Source organism: Rhododendron vialii, chromosome 7a (assembly GCF_030253575.1).
Source record: "Rhododendron vialii isolate Sample 1 chromosome 7a, ASM3025357v1".
Taxonomy (NCBI): Eukaryota; Viridiplantae; Streptophyta; class Magnoliopsida; order Ericales; family Ericaceae; genus Rhododendron; species Rhododendron vialii.
In genome coordinates, this window is record NC_080563.1 from 17,374,439 (window position 1) to 17,394,492 (window position 20,054).

General features: G+C 37.6%; 1 protein-coding gene across 1 annotated transcript; it reads right to left on the bottom strand.

The window, feature by feature from the left end:
* Window positions 1-285: 285 nt before the first annotated feature.
* LOC131333815 (DEAD-box ATP-dependent RNA helicase 5) lies at window positions 286-18,784 on the bottom strand. The gene is made up of 13 exons (XM_058368574.1): window positions 17,941-18,784; window positions 17,732-17,856; window positions 12,263-12,370; window positions 10,785-10,865; window positions 5,618-5,696; window positions 3,992-4,077; window positions 3,858-3,914; window positions 3,688-3,755; window positions 3,295-3,363; window positions 3,025-3,118; window positions 1,722-1,886; window positions 1,514-1,606; window positions 286-842 (listed from the first exon to the last, which is right to left on the bottom strand). The coding sequence occupies exons 1-13, from the start codon at window positions 18,587-18,589 to the stop codon at window positions 750-752; spliced, it is 1,767 nt and encodes a 588-aa protein (XP_058224557.1). The 5' UTR covers window positions 18,590-18,784; the 3' UTR covers window positions 286-749.
* Between the last annotated feature and the right edge of the window lie 1,270 nt (window positions 18,785-20,054).

Genomic DNA, 20,054 nt, shown 5'->3' on the forward strand with positions numbered 1-20,054 from the left:
ACTCCATATAGCTCGTTGATTTGGAAGAAATTGCAAAACAAAGGTTGACTCCAGAGAAAATGAGATTCCTTGCCATTGTTTTTCCTCTTTGCAATTTTTATTACGAAGAGGCCGACCTGAAAATTACAAACCCTTTTTTTTGTTTTTTTCTACTTTTGTTGAAAAACATGCACTTCATTATCAAAGTTTATTCAACTTGCTTACAGTTGGTTATCATTCAACAATATAACACATTCATTACAATCTAAAAAATCACAAGACTACATCACAACTAGAACCAATCCCTTTTCTTTACCTTAACTAGAACCAATTCAGTACAGTAAATTAAGAACATCAAAATTTTCATTACAGCTCACCAAGCAATTGAACTAGAGCATATTTTCATACATATATTGCCCCAATAAATCGTGAAACAGTTTTCATTCAGAACCTCTCAAAGAAAAAGAAAAATAAATAAAAAAGATGCCGATAAAAATAAAACGATAAAGGAAGATAAATAGATGAGTCTCAGATTTTCCACAAGTTACCTTGTGACCACACCGACAGAGGGAGAGGGAGAGATTACAAATTTCTATCCAGGAACGGCTAGGCCATGTGGCTAGTACCCCAAATCGTATTTGCCTTCATGCTCAAAACCTGCTGAGGTTAAAGGCTATGAGACCCGAAAAGCAAAAACAATCACCAAACGTTGATAACCGGCTATCAAACAGGTTTGGTACAAGCTCAACAGTTTGGAATTGCAGTCGGCCTCAATCTTCATTATCAGAGTCAAATGTTATTTTCTTGGCTTTTGGAGCATCAGCGGCAATCTCCCTAAAATGAGCCCCATAGAGCTTTGATTCCTGCATCCAAGTCAAGGGTATAATCAGCTCTTTTAAACAAGGCATGGGTTCAGCAGAGTAAGAGACACTTTTAGGCATCAGTTGAAGTCAAAACGATGCCCACGGTTAAGATCACTAATTCTCCCAATTGCTTAAGTCGTTAGAAAATATATAGAACCAACAACGTTTACCAATCTAAAACCCTTGCTCGCATGTAGGCAAAATCTCATTGGCACTTGGTACAAAAAACATCTGTACATTGAGCAAAGCATATTTTATGGGAGAGAATGCGAATGAAAATAATACAGACAGACTTGAAACCAGGACCTCCCAAAAAGTTCTAACCTAATATTATGTTAGATCACTAACAGTCCGAGAAGCTCAAGCTGTCAAATGTGCCCAATAACAGCTCAAGCTGTCTGTTGAAATATTTGACTGAGATTACAATCTATATTTACATCCAACATATCAATCAGTTGTAGTGAAATACACTCACTTTTCGAAGGTAACGTATGAAAGGGGCTCATCTAAGAGCATCAAGCTTAGAAGAGCTGCATGTCTAGCACCAGATTCCAATATTAACTTTGTAGGTAACACTGTAATCACACACAAATTGATGTCCTCTACTCACACACGCATAAACTATTCGTGGTGACACAACTCTCAAAAAAGAGAAGGAGAGGAAAGCAGACCTTCTTCTTTACGTGGGTGCCAAAATTTGTAAGGGCAGTAGGGACAATCTGTCCAGCCTCTCTCAGAACATTTACCAATTCCCCAGCTAATCCCTGTAGCAAAATCAACTTTTTATCAGCTAAAATAATCACCCAATCCTCGAAGTAAGAATTGTTAGTTTATGAATTCAAGAACTCATATCCCATAACAATGTCACCTTTTCTTTACCTTGTTTTCTTTCATGAAAAATGTGTGGGCAACACCCTTTTTACCAGCTCGTCCCGTCCTCCCTATTCTATGGACATAATCCTCCGTTGTCAGAGGAAAACTGTAATTTATCACTACTTCAACATCAGGAATATCTAATCCTCGAGCAGCCACATCAGTGGCTATCTGCAGAAATACAATGCCATTGGAATGAAACAGGCTTCTAAAAAAAACCAATGCATCCAAAAAAAATTCCAGTGTCACAATGTCATCCAAGGGGAAAATGCAAGGAAAGACTTAATGTGAATTTATTCAATACACATCCAAATCAAACCTAAAGTCGCAAGACTCCCCACAAAATAACCAGAACAGCCAAATCATGCAATTAGTACAAAAACAAAAAGATCATAGGAATGATTCAATGAAAGAGAGAGTTGTTGACTCCATCCACTACAACAGTAGCGGGTTTTCATCAGGTTCACCCAATCATGAAGCGTGATGGTGAGGGTGTGAGCACTAAGCACTTGAATCTAGGAATCTACAACTCGTTAACTGTTGTCCAATTTTGAATACGAACTAGGGTGGTAGAGAAGGGTCCCATCTGGTCAAAAATGGGACAACACGTTGGCCGACCACACTAGCGAGTACAGTAGGCCGACTAAATTTTGAGCTTCAAGGAGTATGACATTTTAGTTCTTTGGTCGACAATAAGATTTTGGTTTCGTTGACTAACGAGACATTCTGGAATTCAATCCAAGAGTCCAAACCAAGCTCCATCTTGGTTGACTACTGCAGACACGGCTTTGACACTTATATTGGGAATGCTTCAAGGTCCTCCTCCTCATTCTCTACAAAGTTTCCATTATCCATGCTACTGAAGCAACTCCCAAACCACGGCCTTCCCCATCTCCATGGGTAGCTTTACCTTACATGTATCCTCCTAGTAGCTCTACATTACAGAATTACATCCAAGTAACAAAAGTCGATGACCTATGCAAGTCCTAACACTAACAAAATACCACATCACAGAAATAAAAACTATGTATAACACAGAAGCTTGGCGTAAGTAGCAGTTGGCAAAATATTATTGCAGTAGCATCACATAAAAAGAACATACGGAGAAAAATCAGCAAGAACTTAATGCAAGTGGACCATTCCATAAAATAGATCAAATGATGAAAATGCAACTTCCATACAGATATGGAGACCAAAACAACATCGAAGAAAATGTGTTTGTTTTCCTAGGCCAAAAAGGTATGAACACCTCCGAAAGACTGTTTCGCAGAACCCATCACAAGTTCATGATGTCTAAAAAACAACATACCATTAAGGGACAGCTTCCCTCCTTAAAAAGAGACAGTGCCTTTGTACGAGCATGTTGTGCTTTGTCCCCATGAATAGAGACTACATTCCAACCCCTTGATTCAGAAAGAGAGAAGAATTATCATGGGAATTTTCTTTAGCTTAGACTAAAAACATTTGTCATGTTTGATTAAGAGATATTTATAACCAGATCTTCTATTGATAAGAGCTCAACAATTGTTTTAATGACAAAACCTAATCAGAAACTTTGTGAGCATAAGAGAGAAAATACTTTTTTTGAAGCATGTTCTCAACACGGGCTGCTTCCATCTTGTACAATACAAAAACCAACACTCTGTTCCTGCTCAAAGCATGGCCAGCACAATTAAGGCATTGTGTCAGCAGGCAGATACCACCAAAGTATAAAACATATTGGGATATTTTAAGAAACATGTGCAAGATAAGAAACATTGGAACTACCACGGAAGTGGAAATTAGACAAGTACAACAGAAATGACATAATCAGCACTAGAAGTGAGGATAAGAAACTTAAGGATTTACAAGAAACGTCTGCTCATTTTAGTAGGCAAATAAGTCAAAATAAGATGAGTGGTCAAACGTGATCTTTATTCAAATTCAAAAGGGGCAAGTAATGTGAGTCATGTGACCAACTAGCAACACATACTTTTGTGATTTATGGTATTTCTCTAACAACGAGACCAAACGCTCATCACGCGCTCGATCCTCCAAAACCTACAAATTAAAAGGAAGCCACATTAACACAAGCTGCTTCATTTCTTGCAAAATAGTCTTGAAAGGAAAACCGCCTTCGGCCAATCACTTTGCCTACCACACCTCAACTATCTGCAGGACATCATGGTTGGCAGCCAGATCCTCTGAACCTACAACCACCTGAAATGGAGCTCTATCACCAAACAGAGAAACTAAATCATGTAGAGCAAGTTGATGTCAAGCACAAAGATGCACACCTTAACTGGATTGGGATCCATGAATTCTTGAGCTAATTGATGAACAGGCAGAGGCCACGTAGCACTAAACATAACCATTTGACGAGCTGCATAGGTTTGCAAATTTTTTATTCACATGTAAACTATAATTTGCAAAGAGGCTGAGGAAAACAAATACAGTAGAGCAGATGTGAGGGCTTTTAGAGCAGATTTGAAGGCTTTTAGAGCAGATGCAAAGGCTTTGTACACAAAGGGACAATCCAATAAGCCAAACCAAACCAAACAGGGCCTTAACTCCTAGTTAATTGGGGTCGGCTCCATGAATCTGTTTTCTCCATTGAGCTTTGTCAAGGGCATCAAAAGTCAATTTCAGTCAAACCCTCCAGTTAGTGCTACCCTCAAACCATATCACCCCTCCTACCTACCGCATCTATTGATCTACAATAGACACGTCCAAACCACCTTAATTATGCACAGGTAGGTGCTGCCAGAACATTATATCAACATTGCTATTTTGTTCCTAATTGCCCCTGAAATTCCATTGGACAATTCATGTCTTGTTCCACATATTAATCGTGTATCTATAATGGACAATGTATCCATAAATGATTCGTCATCACTCTCTACATCGACTGAAGTCTAGGATTAAAAAAAGTGGCCAAAAGTTTTTTTGTTCATAAAGATAACAAGCTCTCTTTTCCAATTTTCTTTTAGGTGAAAGTACACGGAGACCCCCTTAACTATCACTTTTTCCACGGAGACCCCCTAATATTTAAAATCGCCCATACAGACCCCCTCAACTATAACTCCCTCAACTATAACTGTTAACCAATCAGCACCCTTCTATCAAAAAGACCGTTAAGATGAAGGGGTTAACGTGGACAATTTTTACAGATGAGGGGATTAGTGTGGGCGATGTTTAAGGGGTAAAATCATCATTTTCTCTCATTCCGTTAACAGAGGTAGCCAATATTTCATTTCATATAGTTGAGGGGGTCTGTATGAGCAGTTTTAAATGTTAGGGGATCTCCGTGGGAAAAATGCATAGCTGAGGTGGTCTCCATGTACTTTCACCTTTCTTTTACCATATTGAGAACTTAGTCAAAAAAATGGGCATACGTTCCCACCATGTATCCTATACGCCTGGAAGAGAAGTAGGCACATCCAAAACATATTTTGCTTTAAAAAAAAAAAATTGAAGCAAGACCAATCATGTGTTCATGTCACACAAACACACATCCCCAAATGACGTTTCCTCTATAGCCCACCAACCCAAGCCACGCCCTGCTCCTTAAAGAAACACAAGTTAAGAAAAAGAAGGATAAATGAAACAGAAAAGGGAAGAAAGAAGAAGAATAGGTTCAGTGACTAGTTATCTAACAACGATTCTCGCAAATAGGTTTGATTTCATCACTCCAAGAAGACCCAAGGAGGTGTGTAGTAGCTATTCAAACAAGTCCACAGAAAAAATGCATGGCTCAGTTGAGAGTGCTGAGGATGCCATGTGCTATATGAAAATACGGTAAGGACGAAGCAGAAAAAACACCCGAGACAGCAGTAAAAGCAAGACATAAAAGTGGATCGAGTGCATTCTACTTTTGACCAGATTCTTCAAAAAGGACAGGAAAATCGAGTTAAGCGACATACTAGAGCATGTTTGGCTCAATATAGAGCGAACTTCTGGCTCAAATCCCATGTCAAGCATTCGATCAGCTTCATCTAGAACCTGCCAAGGGAACTTGAAGATATAATTTCATACAGGAGAGAACTTGAATGCAATATCCATTCCATCAAATTTTCTGAAATGAAATCGAGAAATTATATCACCATTAGCCCCTAGCGGAGAGCTTAACATGGGTTGTTTGGTGACATTCTAATAGCTTCAATCTTTTGGGACAAGTGGTGAACTATATGACTTTACAAACAGAAAGGGACAAAAAGGGGAGAACATGCATAAAAAATAAAAAATAAAAAGCCGCTAAAATACACTAAAATGATTGACCAGCAAAGGCAGGAATACAGCTTCCAGCCGATGAAAGATAATCAGCTAAGAAAATTTTGTAAACCTTGCATCATTAGTTCATGTATAAAAATAGCTATTTGGTTACTATTTTCTTCCCTTTTAATTGTTTACGTGCTTAGCTAGTCTTTATAGTCTTGTTTCAATATCTTTTACAATTGCTAAAATTTTGTCACTGTTGGTGGACCCACTTGATACTTGTGTGCAGGTGTGTGTCATGTGTAGTAATGTGTTTGACTATCAAACATGTAACAAAACTTTTACTTGCATGATAAATGAATGGTAATATAAGAAACTAATTGACTTGACTCAATTTGTCTACAACTTCCTATTTCAGATTTTTCTATTCATTTATGTATGACTTGACCTCGATTACACATACATTTGCATCTATGTTGGCATGCAAAGATCCCAATCACTCTTTACACCCCTCAATACTATCCTACCATAGCCAATTTCTTAGCACACACCAACATTGTTTTCTTCACCACTTTCTCTAAAAAGAGAAGGAGCAGTAGTCTTTTGTCTTCCAACAATTTTTCCCTAACCAACAAGAAGATCTGACATGAGAGAGAGAGAGAGAGAGAGAGAGAGAGAGAGAGAGAGAGAGAGAGAGAGAAGTCCGTGTTACTATTTTATTTTTTCTCTTTACTTGCTCAAGGAAAGATTCTAAAACCTAGCTCCATATCTATGCCCTTCTATATGAATCTTAAATATAGGTGTATTATGTGGATTTACTAAGATGTATGTTGTATGTAAGGTTTGATGATGATCCATGGTTAGAAATCTAACAAAAATATGTAATAATATGCAAGGTTTACTTAGAAATATTAAAATGGTGTTACCCTATGAGAGTGTGCATGAAGTCCCGCACAGGATTTGGGGAAGGATTGATGTATGCAGTCTCACCCAAGCAAGCAAAGAGGCTGTTTACTTAAAGTATTGTAGTCCTTAAAATCCCTTCTTCCATGTTCTTCTATACCTTCTTCAAGTTTTTGAATAATCTGATTTACTTGCTTAGATACATTCCTAGAGGTGCTACGACTCAAGAGGATGGGGTATAGATTGGATTTGGACTAGGGGGCCTTAAATGGATATTGAGTAGTCACACTAAGTTGTTCTTCAAGATGATGCTTTCTTACAGTTGAGCATCATAGGAGATGGGTCATTACTTCAGTTCTTACAGTTGAGCATCATATGTGTACTAAATGTGTGATTCTCTGCGGATTTCGATCTTAATAGTTTATGAATGAAAACACCCATTTTGGTACATCAGTCAGAAGTTATTTTTGAACAGTACTTCTGCATGCACGTTATATATTCAACAAAAATCATTTTAAGTCCAGACCACTTGGAAACGTGCATTTTGTGTTAGCTTCCATTTAAAGTTAGTTAGAACACTTTCGAGAGGGTAGAACTTCTAAGTCAAGACCACTTGCAGTTGCAGATATTGCATATTCACCAAAAAGTGACACACTCCAGGTTTTTAGTTAAGAGGTGACAATATTACAAAGAAATTTTTTGTATACAAAGCTCTATGTAGAATGCACATATTTACATTTGGATGAAATTTTATTGCGCCTAATTTATTTTGCAGAAAGTCGACTAGTACAGACAAAAAATCTGTACCAGTGGGTACAAATACCTTTTTGGTCTCATTTTGGGTCTCAAAAAAATGATTGGAGTCGCTCATTTTGTTTAAAATACTTTGCTTTATGGTCCCTACAAAAAATAAGATTAATCCGGTATCAGTAAGAGTATTTACGAAACATCCAAACTTTGCTCTAGAATTCAGTAGAGCAAAGTTTGGACGTTTCGTAAATACTTTTACCGATACCGGATTAAGTTTATTTTTTGTAGGGACCATAAGCAAAGTATTTTAAACAAAATGAGCGACTCCGATCATTTTTTTGAGACCCAAAATGGGACAAAAAAGGGGTTTGTACCCACTAGTACAGATTTTGTCTGTACCAGTAGCACAGTTCTTTATTTTGTTTACTTGAGCTATAGTACCTACTTACTCACAAACTCAAGTGATTTTTCACTTTGACAATGTATGAATGATTCAGTGCCGACAATATTAAGGAAAAATACAATTATATAAAAGAAATATGAAAATTTTAGGGCATTTTTTGGATCCAAAGGGTTCGCTTGAACCCCCTGGAAACCATGTAGGGCCGCCCCTGCCAGCAGTGTTATTACCAGCGTATTTTGGACTTCTCTCCTATTTTAGAAATGCTATTATTTCTAGGCCAGTGTCAAAATCTTACTAACATACTATAAATACCAAATTTGGAGAGTTTCATGAAGTTTGAGTACTATTTGTCTGCTGCAAACTCATAATTCTGACGGCTGTAACTAATTTTTGGTTTATTGCGTTTAACTACTCTTAGACTCTTACTATTGTTAAAATGACATGCATAACAATTTGTGAAAATATTTACCTGTTCTTAAAAATGTGCCGAGAGCACAAATTGGACACATAGTCAACGTTAAGCCTTGAGTTGTTGGGTTTGGATGCTAATTGAACAAAAGATAATGACTGATTTAATCATGGTTTCTCGACACACAGTTGTGGTGGTTAGTGTTATCTCGCAAGTGAAACCCTAAGACAGCATTAGCGGAATCCAATCCTTGAACTTAGAGGAAAAAAGTCAAACCTAAACCAAAAACCCGGACTAGTCAGTAAGCAAGACGGGTTTGCAGAACCTAGGTTAGGATGCTAGTACTACTCAGTGGCTGGTCGAACCTTTGTCAGATAAGCTAAGAGGACTTTAGGCGCAGGGATGCCAGGACCAGGTATGTAACTCGAAGCATAACCATCCTTAGCACGGCCTGAGAGGGCTTACTGGTTGACTTCTGCAAGTCACTTACCGGTGGTGGGAGCAGTTACTCCACATAAGTAGCCCTAGAATTGAAACATATTAATAAGCAATAAACAACAGAATTAGCTAACTTCACTAATTTGTTGGTTCCTTCATTAGCTATTGTTGTACACTTGTACATTTATTCTTAGTTCTTACTCTTATGCTGCATATTTTAAGTGTCTCACTGTACCTGCTCCGACAATTGTTTTAAGGGATGCGTTTGGTATTCGAGCTTTTCGGATTTTATTTTCCTACTGGGATTCGTAGCTCATCCAATGAAATTCCAAGATTAAGAGCTTGCAGTTGAAAGAGACATGGAACCGTGGCTGGATAATACCATAGCTGGTGACTTGGTGGACTTTGTGTGCATAGAGTCTTAGATTCTAATTGTTGTTATTGTAATGGCTCTAAGTGGTTCTTAGCTTTTGTCTTGTACTCCCTCCATCCCAAAATAAATGTCCCGTCTGCAAAACGAGAACTTAAAAATAATACAAATTTCTCGTTTTGCCGATCAAACATTTATTTCGGGACGGAGGTAGTAATATTTTGAAAATAACCTATCAATAGTGGACTTAACGTTGGTTTTGGGAAGAGTATTTAATCATCAATAGTTCAATATTGTTCTGCCAGCCTTGCCATTTCCGAAAATATATAGGAGATTTGCGCACAACTCAGACCCAAAATAGGATTTCATACTAACTGATCTGTGACAAAATTATACCAAGAAAATGTCACTTTAAGCTTCCCTAGATTAATTCAAATCATATATATATTCTGATGAAGAACAGTTGACATGGTCTACAATAACATACTTATTCTTTCATTCTTCGGAAACCACAATGACATATTCACAAAACTTACTGAGCAATTGCTACAACAGCAACGTATACGGTTCTCCGTGCCATTTTCAATCGCTTATATCTCTCGACATATATTATGAATCATTGTCTTATAGAAAAATTGAGATTTATCATTGTCTTATGGATTTTGTTTGATAAATCTCAATTATTTCTGTAAAACAATGATTTTAAAATATAAAACATAATATATATCGAGAGATATAGGCAATTGAAAATGACACACAGAACCGTAGTGGACACTGGACACTTGAGAAGGGATGGAGGAAGTATTTGATTTTGGGAAGAACCGTTATCATGCTATTCCAATGCTGATTTGATTCTTGGCGAATGAATTGGTTTTTGGATTTTACTTCATTTTCATTTCAAGGTTTAGTTCAATAACACAATTTTTGTTTTTTGTTAGAAGAAGGTTTACACAACCTTGAATGGAGTACAAGTTTTATTTGGGAGTGTATTTTTTATTTGTAAATGAAATCCCTAATAGTGGCAAGACCCATATTTTGGCATGAAGAAGCTTATAGATTGTTGAGGTCTTATAGGAGAAATGGTTGCCTTTGAATTGTCATTCAGACGAGAACAAGGATGATATTTGTCTACATCCGAATTGTATTACTGATGTGGTGATCCCATGGAGGAATAGGGTCTAATAGCATTCTAAGCAGGAATGGTGGTAACTCCGTCACAGTGAACTGCTGGAAGGAGTCAAATATAACTATTAAGGTTTTGACATAAACCTCGATTCAAGGACCTCTTATGTGTGAGTCCACACCTAGTATAGGTTCGTGATGTCAAATTTGTGGGTGATGGGGCTTAGCAGCCTGAAGTTCTACCCTAGTCACTGACTCATGAGGAGATGAGATTTAGATAAACATCAACATATGTAGTAAATTACTTACTTATGCCTTTATGCCTTCTTGTATACGGGCGACATTCCCTTTATGCCTTTTTGTTAATAAATTACTTACTTATCAAAGAAAAATATCAACATATGTAGTAACAGGGAATAGGAACAAAATCAAGCTTTGAGCATGACATGTAAACAAAGAAGAATCATATACAGTGCTTACCACAAATGATACCTCCTTCAAAACGCATACACCCATTTCAATCAAGTCCTTCAAACGTCCAGGTGTTCCAATAACAATATCCTAAGATCACAAGAAGGAAAGAAGCATTAAACCAAAAACAAATGGAAAAACGAAGGAAGAAAAGAACCTGAAGTAATGATAAGCAGCACATCAAGCATAGGAAAACACTTAGAGAAAGTCAGTAGTTTAACACTACTAAAAAAATGAGGCAAAAATCAATAGCCAACTAAAGCGAAAATGGACGATCAAAAAAAAAACTAAAGCGAAATGGCTCTATCAAAAGCAAATTTGCTGTCAATATGAGAAGGAACACCTATAATATGAATTTGAATTTCCCATTAGAAGCAATAGTAATTCTAAAGAAGGTTATGCACAGGACAAAGTTGAATTGAGAATCCAATGGCAAAAGCTCTCCCAATTGATAATGCATGGAACTATACAAGTGCCAGCAAGCCTCTAATCACAATAATAATCTCCTTTTTGTAGATATCTCGTGTTTTTCTTCCCAAAAAGAGTAGATGATATCCAATAAAGAGTTTGGAATGTACACAGCACTTCACAGTCCTAGCCATTGTAGACCAACATCAGCAAGCATTTAAACACAGAAGGCAATAGGCATCACCATCATGATAACAACACGGTCTTGGGTAGAACTCAACCCCAAAAGCTAGCTCTTGAAGTGAGGGTGCCCTCACGCTTATATTCTTCATAAAGCTTTGGTACCTAAGCGTGGGACTTCGCTTCACACTATCCCCCAATAAGGGAGGTCAAATGTCAGGACAAAGGGAAGTACTTTAAGTGTAGGGATACTGCTAGTATGCAACTGGGAACACCCTGTACCTCTTCAGTACAAGAGAATTCTTTGCTACCAGAAAATAAGAAGTGATCTCAGTTCAATATAAAAAAGCCTCTGATACCAGAAAATAAGAAGCTCCTCTTAAGTGTTCTTTACAGATACATCTTTCCTTAAAACCCCAAAACTATGCAAAGATGATTGGTATCTAAGCATATGGATAGCATCCAAGTATTACTTGGACAACTGCAAATATGCATGCAACCGTGCTCCGTATATAGGGATACGAGATTGGAACTGAACGAGCCATTCCAAGAACAACAGGTACTTGAAAGCAGAAGTCATCTTCATTTGCCGTTATCTAATAAATCAGAAAGCAGAAGTCATCTTCATTTGCCTTTTTTCAATAATCCAGGTTATGACCCTTACCAAGCTGGTGCCCCACCTCAAGTCCTGGTGGTTCCAAACTTTGCAGTACTGCCCCCATACCCCAGCACCGAGCAAAGAGTATTGATTAGTACTTTGCAAACTGATATTTTCGGTTTTCTATTTGAGAAGTAGACTTTTTATGTGAGGATAGAGCAAATAGTATGTGACTTCTGTAAGCAACTGAGCATTATGTCAAAAGTGAGAATAGAATTGCAAAGAATAATAGAAGGCTCACAACACCAGACTTCAGAGCAGATATTTGGGGTCCTTTGGAAGTTCCTCCATATACACAAACTGATTGCAAGCCACATGGTTTTCCAGCAGCGCACAGAACATCTGAAATCTGCCACAAGCACAAAGCATCAATGGTTGGCCACTTTTCAGACAAATAAATTCCACTATCATATGACTATATGAGTGTTCTGCATGAACGGTATAAATGAGGAGAATGCGTACACAAAAATGTAGAAACACTGCATTACATAATGTTGTTTGAGATTTGCCATTTTGCCAACAAGGCTAAGACAAGTCATGGTTTCCTGACCTTTTTAATCAGACATGTCAAAGAATCACAATTATGTTAGGTGGTAAAACTTTCTTAGAGCATCCACAATGTAATAATCAAAACCAAAAAGTTGCTAAAGTTAGCAATGTTTTCTAAAAAAAGTATTCACATTGTAATAACCATACTTAACAACCTCTTAGCAACTCATCAAATTTTGGCCTTTGAATAATCAAAACTAGCAATCTTTTTGCCAATAATCAAATCTAATGGTCCCCACATTTTCTCAATCAAGTACACCCATCATTACATGAAAACCTTCTCTCTCTCTCTCTCAAAACTGTTTTTTTCAGAAACTTTAAAAAAAAACAGTATTTACAAACAAACAAAATTTAAAAGTGTCTTTACACAAAAACTGTTTTTTTTTTAAAAAAACAGTTTCTGACGGTTTTTCAAAAAAAAAATAAAATTTAAACTGTTTTCTTTTTGAAAAAAAAAACTATTTTCAAATTTTTTTTCACTAAACTATTTTCTTAAAAAAACTGTTATTTTTTTTCAAAAAGAGTATTCAAATTATTGTCAAAAATTTTAGTTTATAGATTTTTTTTAGTTTAAAAATGTGATATGGCAAGTTTTGGTTATCCAATTTTGATTATTACATTGTGGACTTCTACATTGCTAATCTTAGCAATGTCTTAAATGGATAATCAAAAGATGATGTGGCAACTTTTGGTTATCCAATTTTGATTATTACATTGCGGATGCTCTTAGAGCAGCTGCTTTGTGCAAGGTCCGTCTCTGGTCCTCTCCCGCCCATACCCCATCGATTGGGTGTTAAAGTGGTACAGTTATTGTTGTTATGTCAAAGAATCACAATCCTCATACTTGGACACAAAATGAGTCATGATCAGAGTACTCTTCCCGACAATATGAAAGAGCTGAACAGTACAGTTGCAGTAGATTGATTCCAGAGACCCACATCTCTGTTTTCTCTAACCAGATAAAGCACTCCCCCATAAACTATCAACAGCTGAACCTTCCCAAACAAAACAAGCTTATGACATCAAGATATTGACAGACAAGATTATACAACCATCCAAGAGAAGGCCATAACAAATTTTAGATTGCGCCCGGCACCATTTCTGTCAAATGAGAACATCCACCAGACCAATCTAACGACCACCACGTCCACAACCCCCTTAACAATGAAGTGGAAAAATCCACCAGACCAATCTAACGACCACCACGTCCACAACCCCCTTAACAATGAAGTGGAAAAATCCACCAGACCAATCTAACCACCAGGTCCACTGCCCCTTTATCAATGAAGCAAGAGCAAGACACTTGTACATAAGAGAAATACATATATATACGGGGCAGTTCAAGGGATACCCAAAAAAACACCTCAAGAAACACCCCAAATCTCAATCTCAAAGTTCCCGATCAAATTTTTATGATCCGAACCGTTCAATGTGTGCAGAATGTGATTTTAAAGGTGCCCGCAAGAAATTAGCAAAATATATGACCAGAAAGTGTTTATTTTGAACAGTTTTTAATTGAACCGTTCATTAAATCTAAGCTAAAAACTGCTCAGATCGAGCCTTTCTCAGTCTTTTTTTTTTTTTCTAATTTCTCACGGATACCCTTTAAATTACGTTCTGATCACATTGAGCGGCTCGGATCATCAAAATTTGATCGGGAACTATGAGGTGTTTTTTTAAGTGTCTAATTAGTTGTTCCCGGAACCACCCCGATATACATATATATATAGGGCAGTTCAAGGGACACCCAAAAAAACACCCCAAACCTCAATCTCATAGTTCCCAATAGGGCTGCAAACGAGCCAAGCCGGGCCAAGTTTTACCGTATTCAAGCTTGTTTATTAAGTTTTTAACGAACACGAGCTCGAGCTCAGTGAAAACTTAACGAGGCGAGCTCAAGGCGAGCGGGCCTTGGCTTGACTCGAGCTTGTTCACGAGCTCGAGCTTATTCACGAGCCTCAACGGACCAACGAAAAATGTATATATATATCCTTGCATAGGCCTAATACAACCAAAAATATTTTGATTGTGAAGGTAAATATCTTTCATTTTTCTATGGAGCGGGGGTGTACTGGTGTGCGTGTGCTCTCGCCTCCCTTGGTTGACTGGAAAGTGAAAACGGAAAGAACAAATTATGAAATAACAATAAAAACCCTAAACTTAAGTATACATACCCCGGCTCGCGAGCCAACTCGAGCCGAGCTTATCCTAACTCGTTTACAAAATGAGCTGAAAAAATCGGCTCGAGCTCGTTCGTTTAACTTCCAAGCCGAGCTTGAACGAGCCACTAACGAGCCGAGCTGAGAGCCGCTCGCGAGCGGCTCGGTTCGTTTGCAGCTCTAGTTCCCAATCAAATTTTTATGATCCGAACCGTTCAATGTGTGCAGAATGTGATTTTAAGGGTGCCGCGAGAAATTAGCAAAAAATATGACCGAAAAAGGCTTGATTTGAGCAGTTTTTATTTAAACCGTTCAATAAAAAACGATTCGAAACTGTTCGGATCAAGCCCTTCCGATCATTTTTTTTGCTGATTTCTCGCGGGTACCCTTAAAATCACATTCTGATCACATTGAGCGGCTCGGATCATCAAAATTTGATTGGGAACTATGAGGTATGACTCTACATACATGCATATAGGTATTATAGATTCCTTACAAAAATAAAAGCTTAGCCTTAGTATAATAAAAGGTTTGGTTTTAACAAGGATCACGTAGCTTAATAGGTAAGAAACTGGCTTATATGCAGCAATGTGGGTTGGTCCGAGGCTCTAAGCCTTGATCTATGAATCAAAAATACGATACTTATAATGATCAATGCATCAAAGATTCAAAATTCGCTTTCACGTAAGACATTATACTCTTCAATAATCACAACCACGTGTATAATTATTGTCTACCAAATTAACATTATAACATTTTAAAGATGTTGAGCCCATCTATTGACCCATATGATAATAAAGTATAAAAATTCACCAAGAAAATAAAGATAATTCATGAGTACAAGGTATCTTAAGCTTAAACATAGTTAGAATGATTAGTTTAATGTTTGAGAAGGATAAGACAATAAGGGTTAGCAACAAAATAAGAATAATTTTAAACATGTTGAGCCCATCTATTGACCCATATGATAATAAACTACAAAAATTCACCAAAATAACAAAGATAATTCATGAGTACAAGGTATCTTAGGCTTAAACATAGTTGGAATGATTAGTTTAATGTTTGAGAAGAATAAGACAAAAAGGGTTAGCAACAAAATAAGAATAAGTACTCATATCAAATTTCACATGGGAATAAAGATTTTTCGTACTTACCACTCTATGAAGTTATATTCTTGCTTTTCCGATAAAAAACAACGTTAAAAGTGATTCCATATTAATCGGATGCAACAATTGTCATAATTGCACGAATCGAACTGTGAAACGACAGGTTCATCACCGGTTCTTTCTAAACCTTGGATCACCTATATTCAGTGTTCTGAAACAAGGAATTAATCACCGATTACTAGCTTGCGGGGCCTATCAATTAGGTCCGATTACTACCTCGGATTAATCGCCGATAACTTCGATTTATCGCTCAAAGGTGGCCAACTGCCCGACTAGCGCCTAGCGACTTTTAGAACATTGCCTATATTAATAAATCATGAATCAAATTGCAAATTGGGCAATTCCGATACCTATGATGAAGTTCATTGCCACCATTATTGTCTTCTTTTTCTCCTTCATTTTTCTTTGACAAGTAAGATCAAGTAGAGATGGCACTAAGGCCCAGAAGATCATGGCAATCCATGAACATGCAAATTACTCCTCACCAGGAAGAAACTACGTAACCAACTTTTCAAGTGCCACCACAAGATGAAAAATTCCAACCTTCACGTTTAGTTATGACATTTGCATTTTATTTGTACCAGAAACCTTGGTACATAATGACAGAATCTCAGTCCAACCTATACTAGCATATTAGATCAAAATCTTCAACCTAAAGAAAAGAGCACTAAGTTAACAGTCTGGGGGTCCCATAAGTTTCTAGCGTAAATTTCGGGCATAGGCGTATAGCCAAGTGGATGTACCAAATGTATAAGTTGTTTTTATTTTTCCTATAAAGTAAAAGATACCACGCAAGGCATGCATGGAATGTATTTTCAGTGCTCCGTATCCATTCATTCCCAAAACCTTCCTACAGTGGCGGAGGGAGTAGGAGATCAGTGGGGGCACAAGCCCCCACTGGGTTTTGTTTTTTTCGTTTTTTTTACACTTGATAATTTTAGGTAGAAAACTATAAAGTGATATCTAAGGTAGAAACATCATACCTCAAAGCATGAAAAAATTATTGAGTACTTCAAATACACCATCCCGTGCTGTGACAACATCCTTCTCCATTGCGTATTCATGTAAGGCTCAAGACTTAATGTTTTGAATTTCACCTAAATATGTAATGGAGAATAGTGTTGGGGCACCATGTGACGAGGATTGGCCACTAAATAATTAATTACTCTTGGCAAACTTCCATTCACTAAACTTTAGCCCCCAAACTACCATGTGTTTGACGGAATTACAATCACTATCTCATCACAAAATTCAATTCAAGTCAGGCTCGTTTTCACATTTTCCCTTCTTTCTCTCCTTCCTCTTCTTAAATCTATCAACAACTCCTCTCTATATCTTTATGTAGAAGAATACTCATTTAGAACTAAAAATTTAATTTCTACCCTAAGATAATCGATAGTTGAACAAAAAATTTAACAGTGATCATGAAAAAATAGTTCAGAAGAAACTCAAATTAGGTGTGGGTTAGATTCTTAGAAATGAGAAATAGATACTTTTTTTTTTCCCAAAATCAAGTTGCATGGGTTGGATTGTGCCCCCACTGGTACTAGATTCTGGCTACGCCACTGCCTTCATACCTTACCAGGCAACATACTATTCACTTCTAGTCTTCTACTAACATAATTTGCACCCTCCCCGCTGTTCTTCTAAAGTTTCTCGATGCAGTTCTCATTTCTCAGTTATTGTAACATTGGCTTCTCTAATTACAAAGAGTTCTACAAAAGCAGTCATTACTTAAGGCAGGAAGATAGTACACAACCTAGAAAATTAAAAACAGCTCCCACACCCATTAGGCAAGTTGTTTACAGCTTCGAATTCAAGATAATAAGCACGTACTTGTTGAGCTAGCTCTCTAGTGGGTGAAAGTACAAGGCAAAGCGGATTCAGTCTCTTCGATGTCTTATTCTTCCGCTTTTGCAAAATATGCATAATAGCTGGAACCCCAAAGGCCAATGTCTTGCCTGACCACCAAAAGGACAAAATTATACACCACATAGCAATGTCGTACAAGGAAAACACACCAACAAATCAAACTATAATACTACCTGACCCAGTTGCTGCAATCCCGATAAAATCACGATTGTTCAACAGGAAAGGCCAAGAATGGGACTGAATCGGCGACGGCTTTTCAAAACCTTGGCAGCACTCCAGAACTTCTTTAGGAAGCCCAGACTCTGCAAAAGAATTCAGTGCTGTGTATTTGATTTCCTTAATATCCTTCCCAGACACCACCACATCCCCATGACTCCGCCTCTCATCCCCATCAACAATGGCACCATTTCTGTTGTTCCCATCAGGTTTTTCACACGACCCACTAACAACTTCCCTCTTGGCTTCATCAGGAGCCAACCCATTTTTCAAACCTCTGCCTTCTCTCTCCTCCTTGTGCTTTTTCTTCTCCTTCTTACCAATTCCACCTGACCCATTTCCCAAAAACTCTTCTTCTTTTTCTCTCTTGTTTTCCTTCCTATCCTTCTTCTTCTTCTTTTCACCAACCTCAGCTGACCCATCTACTATTTCACCCCCCTCAACACAATCAACCACAAACCCATCACCTCTCTTGTCGTTCTTCTTCTTTTTCTTCTCCTTCTTGGCCTCTACGACAACCACCTCGGGCTCGATCAGTTCGAGCTTCCTCTTCTGCTTCTTGCTCTTCTTCTGAGCTTCGAGTTCATGGTTGTCTGTGATACCCATGACAGCTGCTTCGTGTTTCGATCGAATAACAGCTGAGCCAAGAGCGTGTCGAGAAGTTGGTGTGGGAAGCCTGATTTTACTAGGGTTTAGGCTTCAACCCAGGTTTTCGCAAAGCAGCTTCTTTTATGTGGTTCTTTCACGGGGCTCCATTCAAAACCCGGACCTTTGATTCGATCAGGTTGACCGGGGTTGGATGGGCCAAATACCCGGGTGGGCGTAGTGGCAAATAGTAACCGGTTCATTCGCGAACCGGGTTAAGTTTTTTCTTGTGTTTGGGCTATTCGGTTTGAAGAAAAAAGAAGTGATTCTATTTTATTTTATTTTTTGACATAGTGAAGTGATTCTATTTGAACCAAAAGAATACCCTCATACTCCAATTTTCCAATGCCTGCTTAGAGTATTTAGGCCTTGTTCCGTCAACAAAATAAGTGATTCTAAAGGTAATGTATTGTATTGTGAGAACACATCAATTGTGATCCTACCTAACTCTAGAACTAATGCACTAAGGTAATGATCATTGGGAATTACACAAAAGATTAGTTTGAATCATGTAACCACTCATGTATGTTTTCATCACTTCTTTAGGAGTAGCAGGGCTGGTCCCAGGGACGGAACCAAGATCTTATAAATACGGGGCCAACCTATGAACACGATTTTGAAATTTGAAGGTTCGGGAATCTTATAGTTTGTTTGGTTTAAATTTTGAGGGAGGTTTTTTTGGGTAGTAAATAGAGAGAGATAGAAAAAGAAATGAGATCAACGATTGAAGGAAAAACTTATGAGAGACCGTGCACAGAGAGAGAAATTGGGTTTTGGGACAAAAAACGAACAAATTTTTATATCTAAATAATATCCAATACAAAATACAATACCTAAATGTTCTCACTAAACAAAAAAACAAAAACAAAAATATTTATAAAAAAAAAAAACCCGAAACCACGCGGGGGCCTTGGCCCCTATATGCCCACACCTCCCTCCGTCTCTGGCTGGTCCTGAAATATTTGAGGCCTAAAGCAAATTTTAAACTAGATCCTAGTTCTTTCAACCAAAAAAAATACAAACATAGTTGGCTAATATAAGGTAAAAAGATTAAACATTGTATTTTTGCTTCATAATTCAACTAAAATTGTAACGCCCCGATTTTTGGGAACATTAAATAAATAATTTTTAAATTATAGTTCGTCATTTATTTAAATAAGGAGGTTAATTAAGTCATTACAAATCCAAATAGTCTTATAAATTCAAATTACATTATTCCAAATTTCGGAAAGGGTACTAAGATAATTTCTACTCCTCAGGGAGTCCGTCTTCTTCTGCAACCATCTGTTTTGCGCCAAACTCTTCCAGATTGCAGTACCCTTCCTGTCCGTCTCTATTATCTGGCATAAGATGCCAAGTCCACAAAAAGTAGATCTGATGAGCAATTAAGTTCAGTTGCTAACTCATACGTCTATGTCCCTTACAC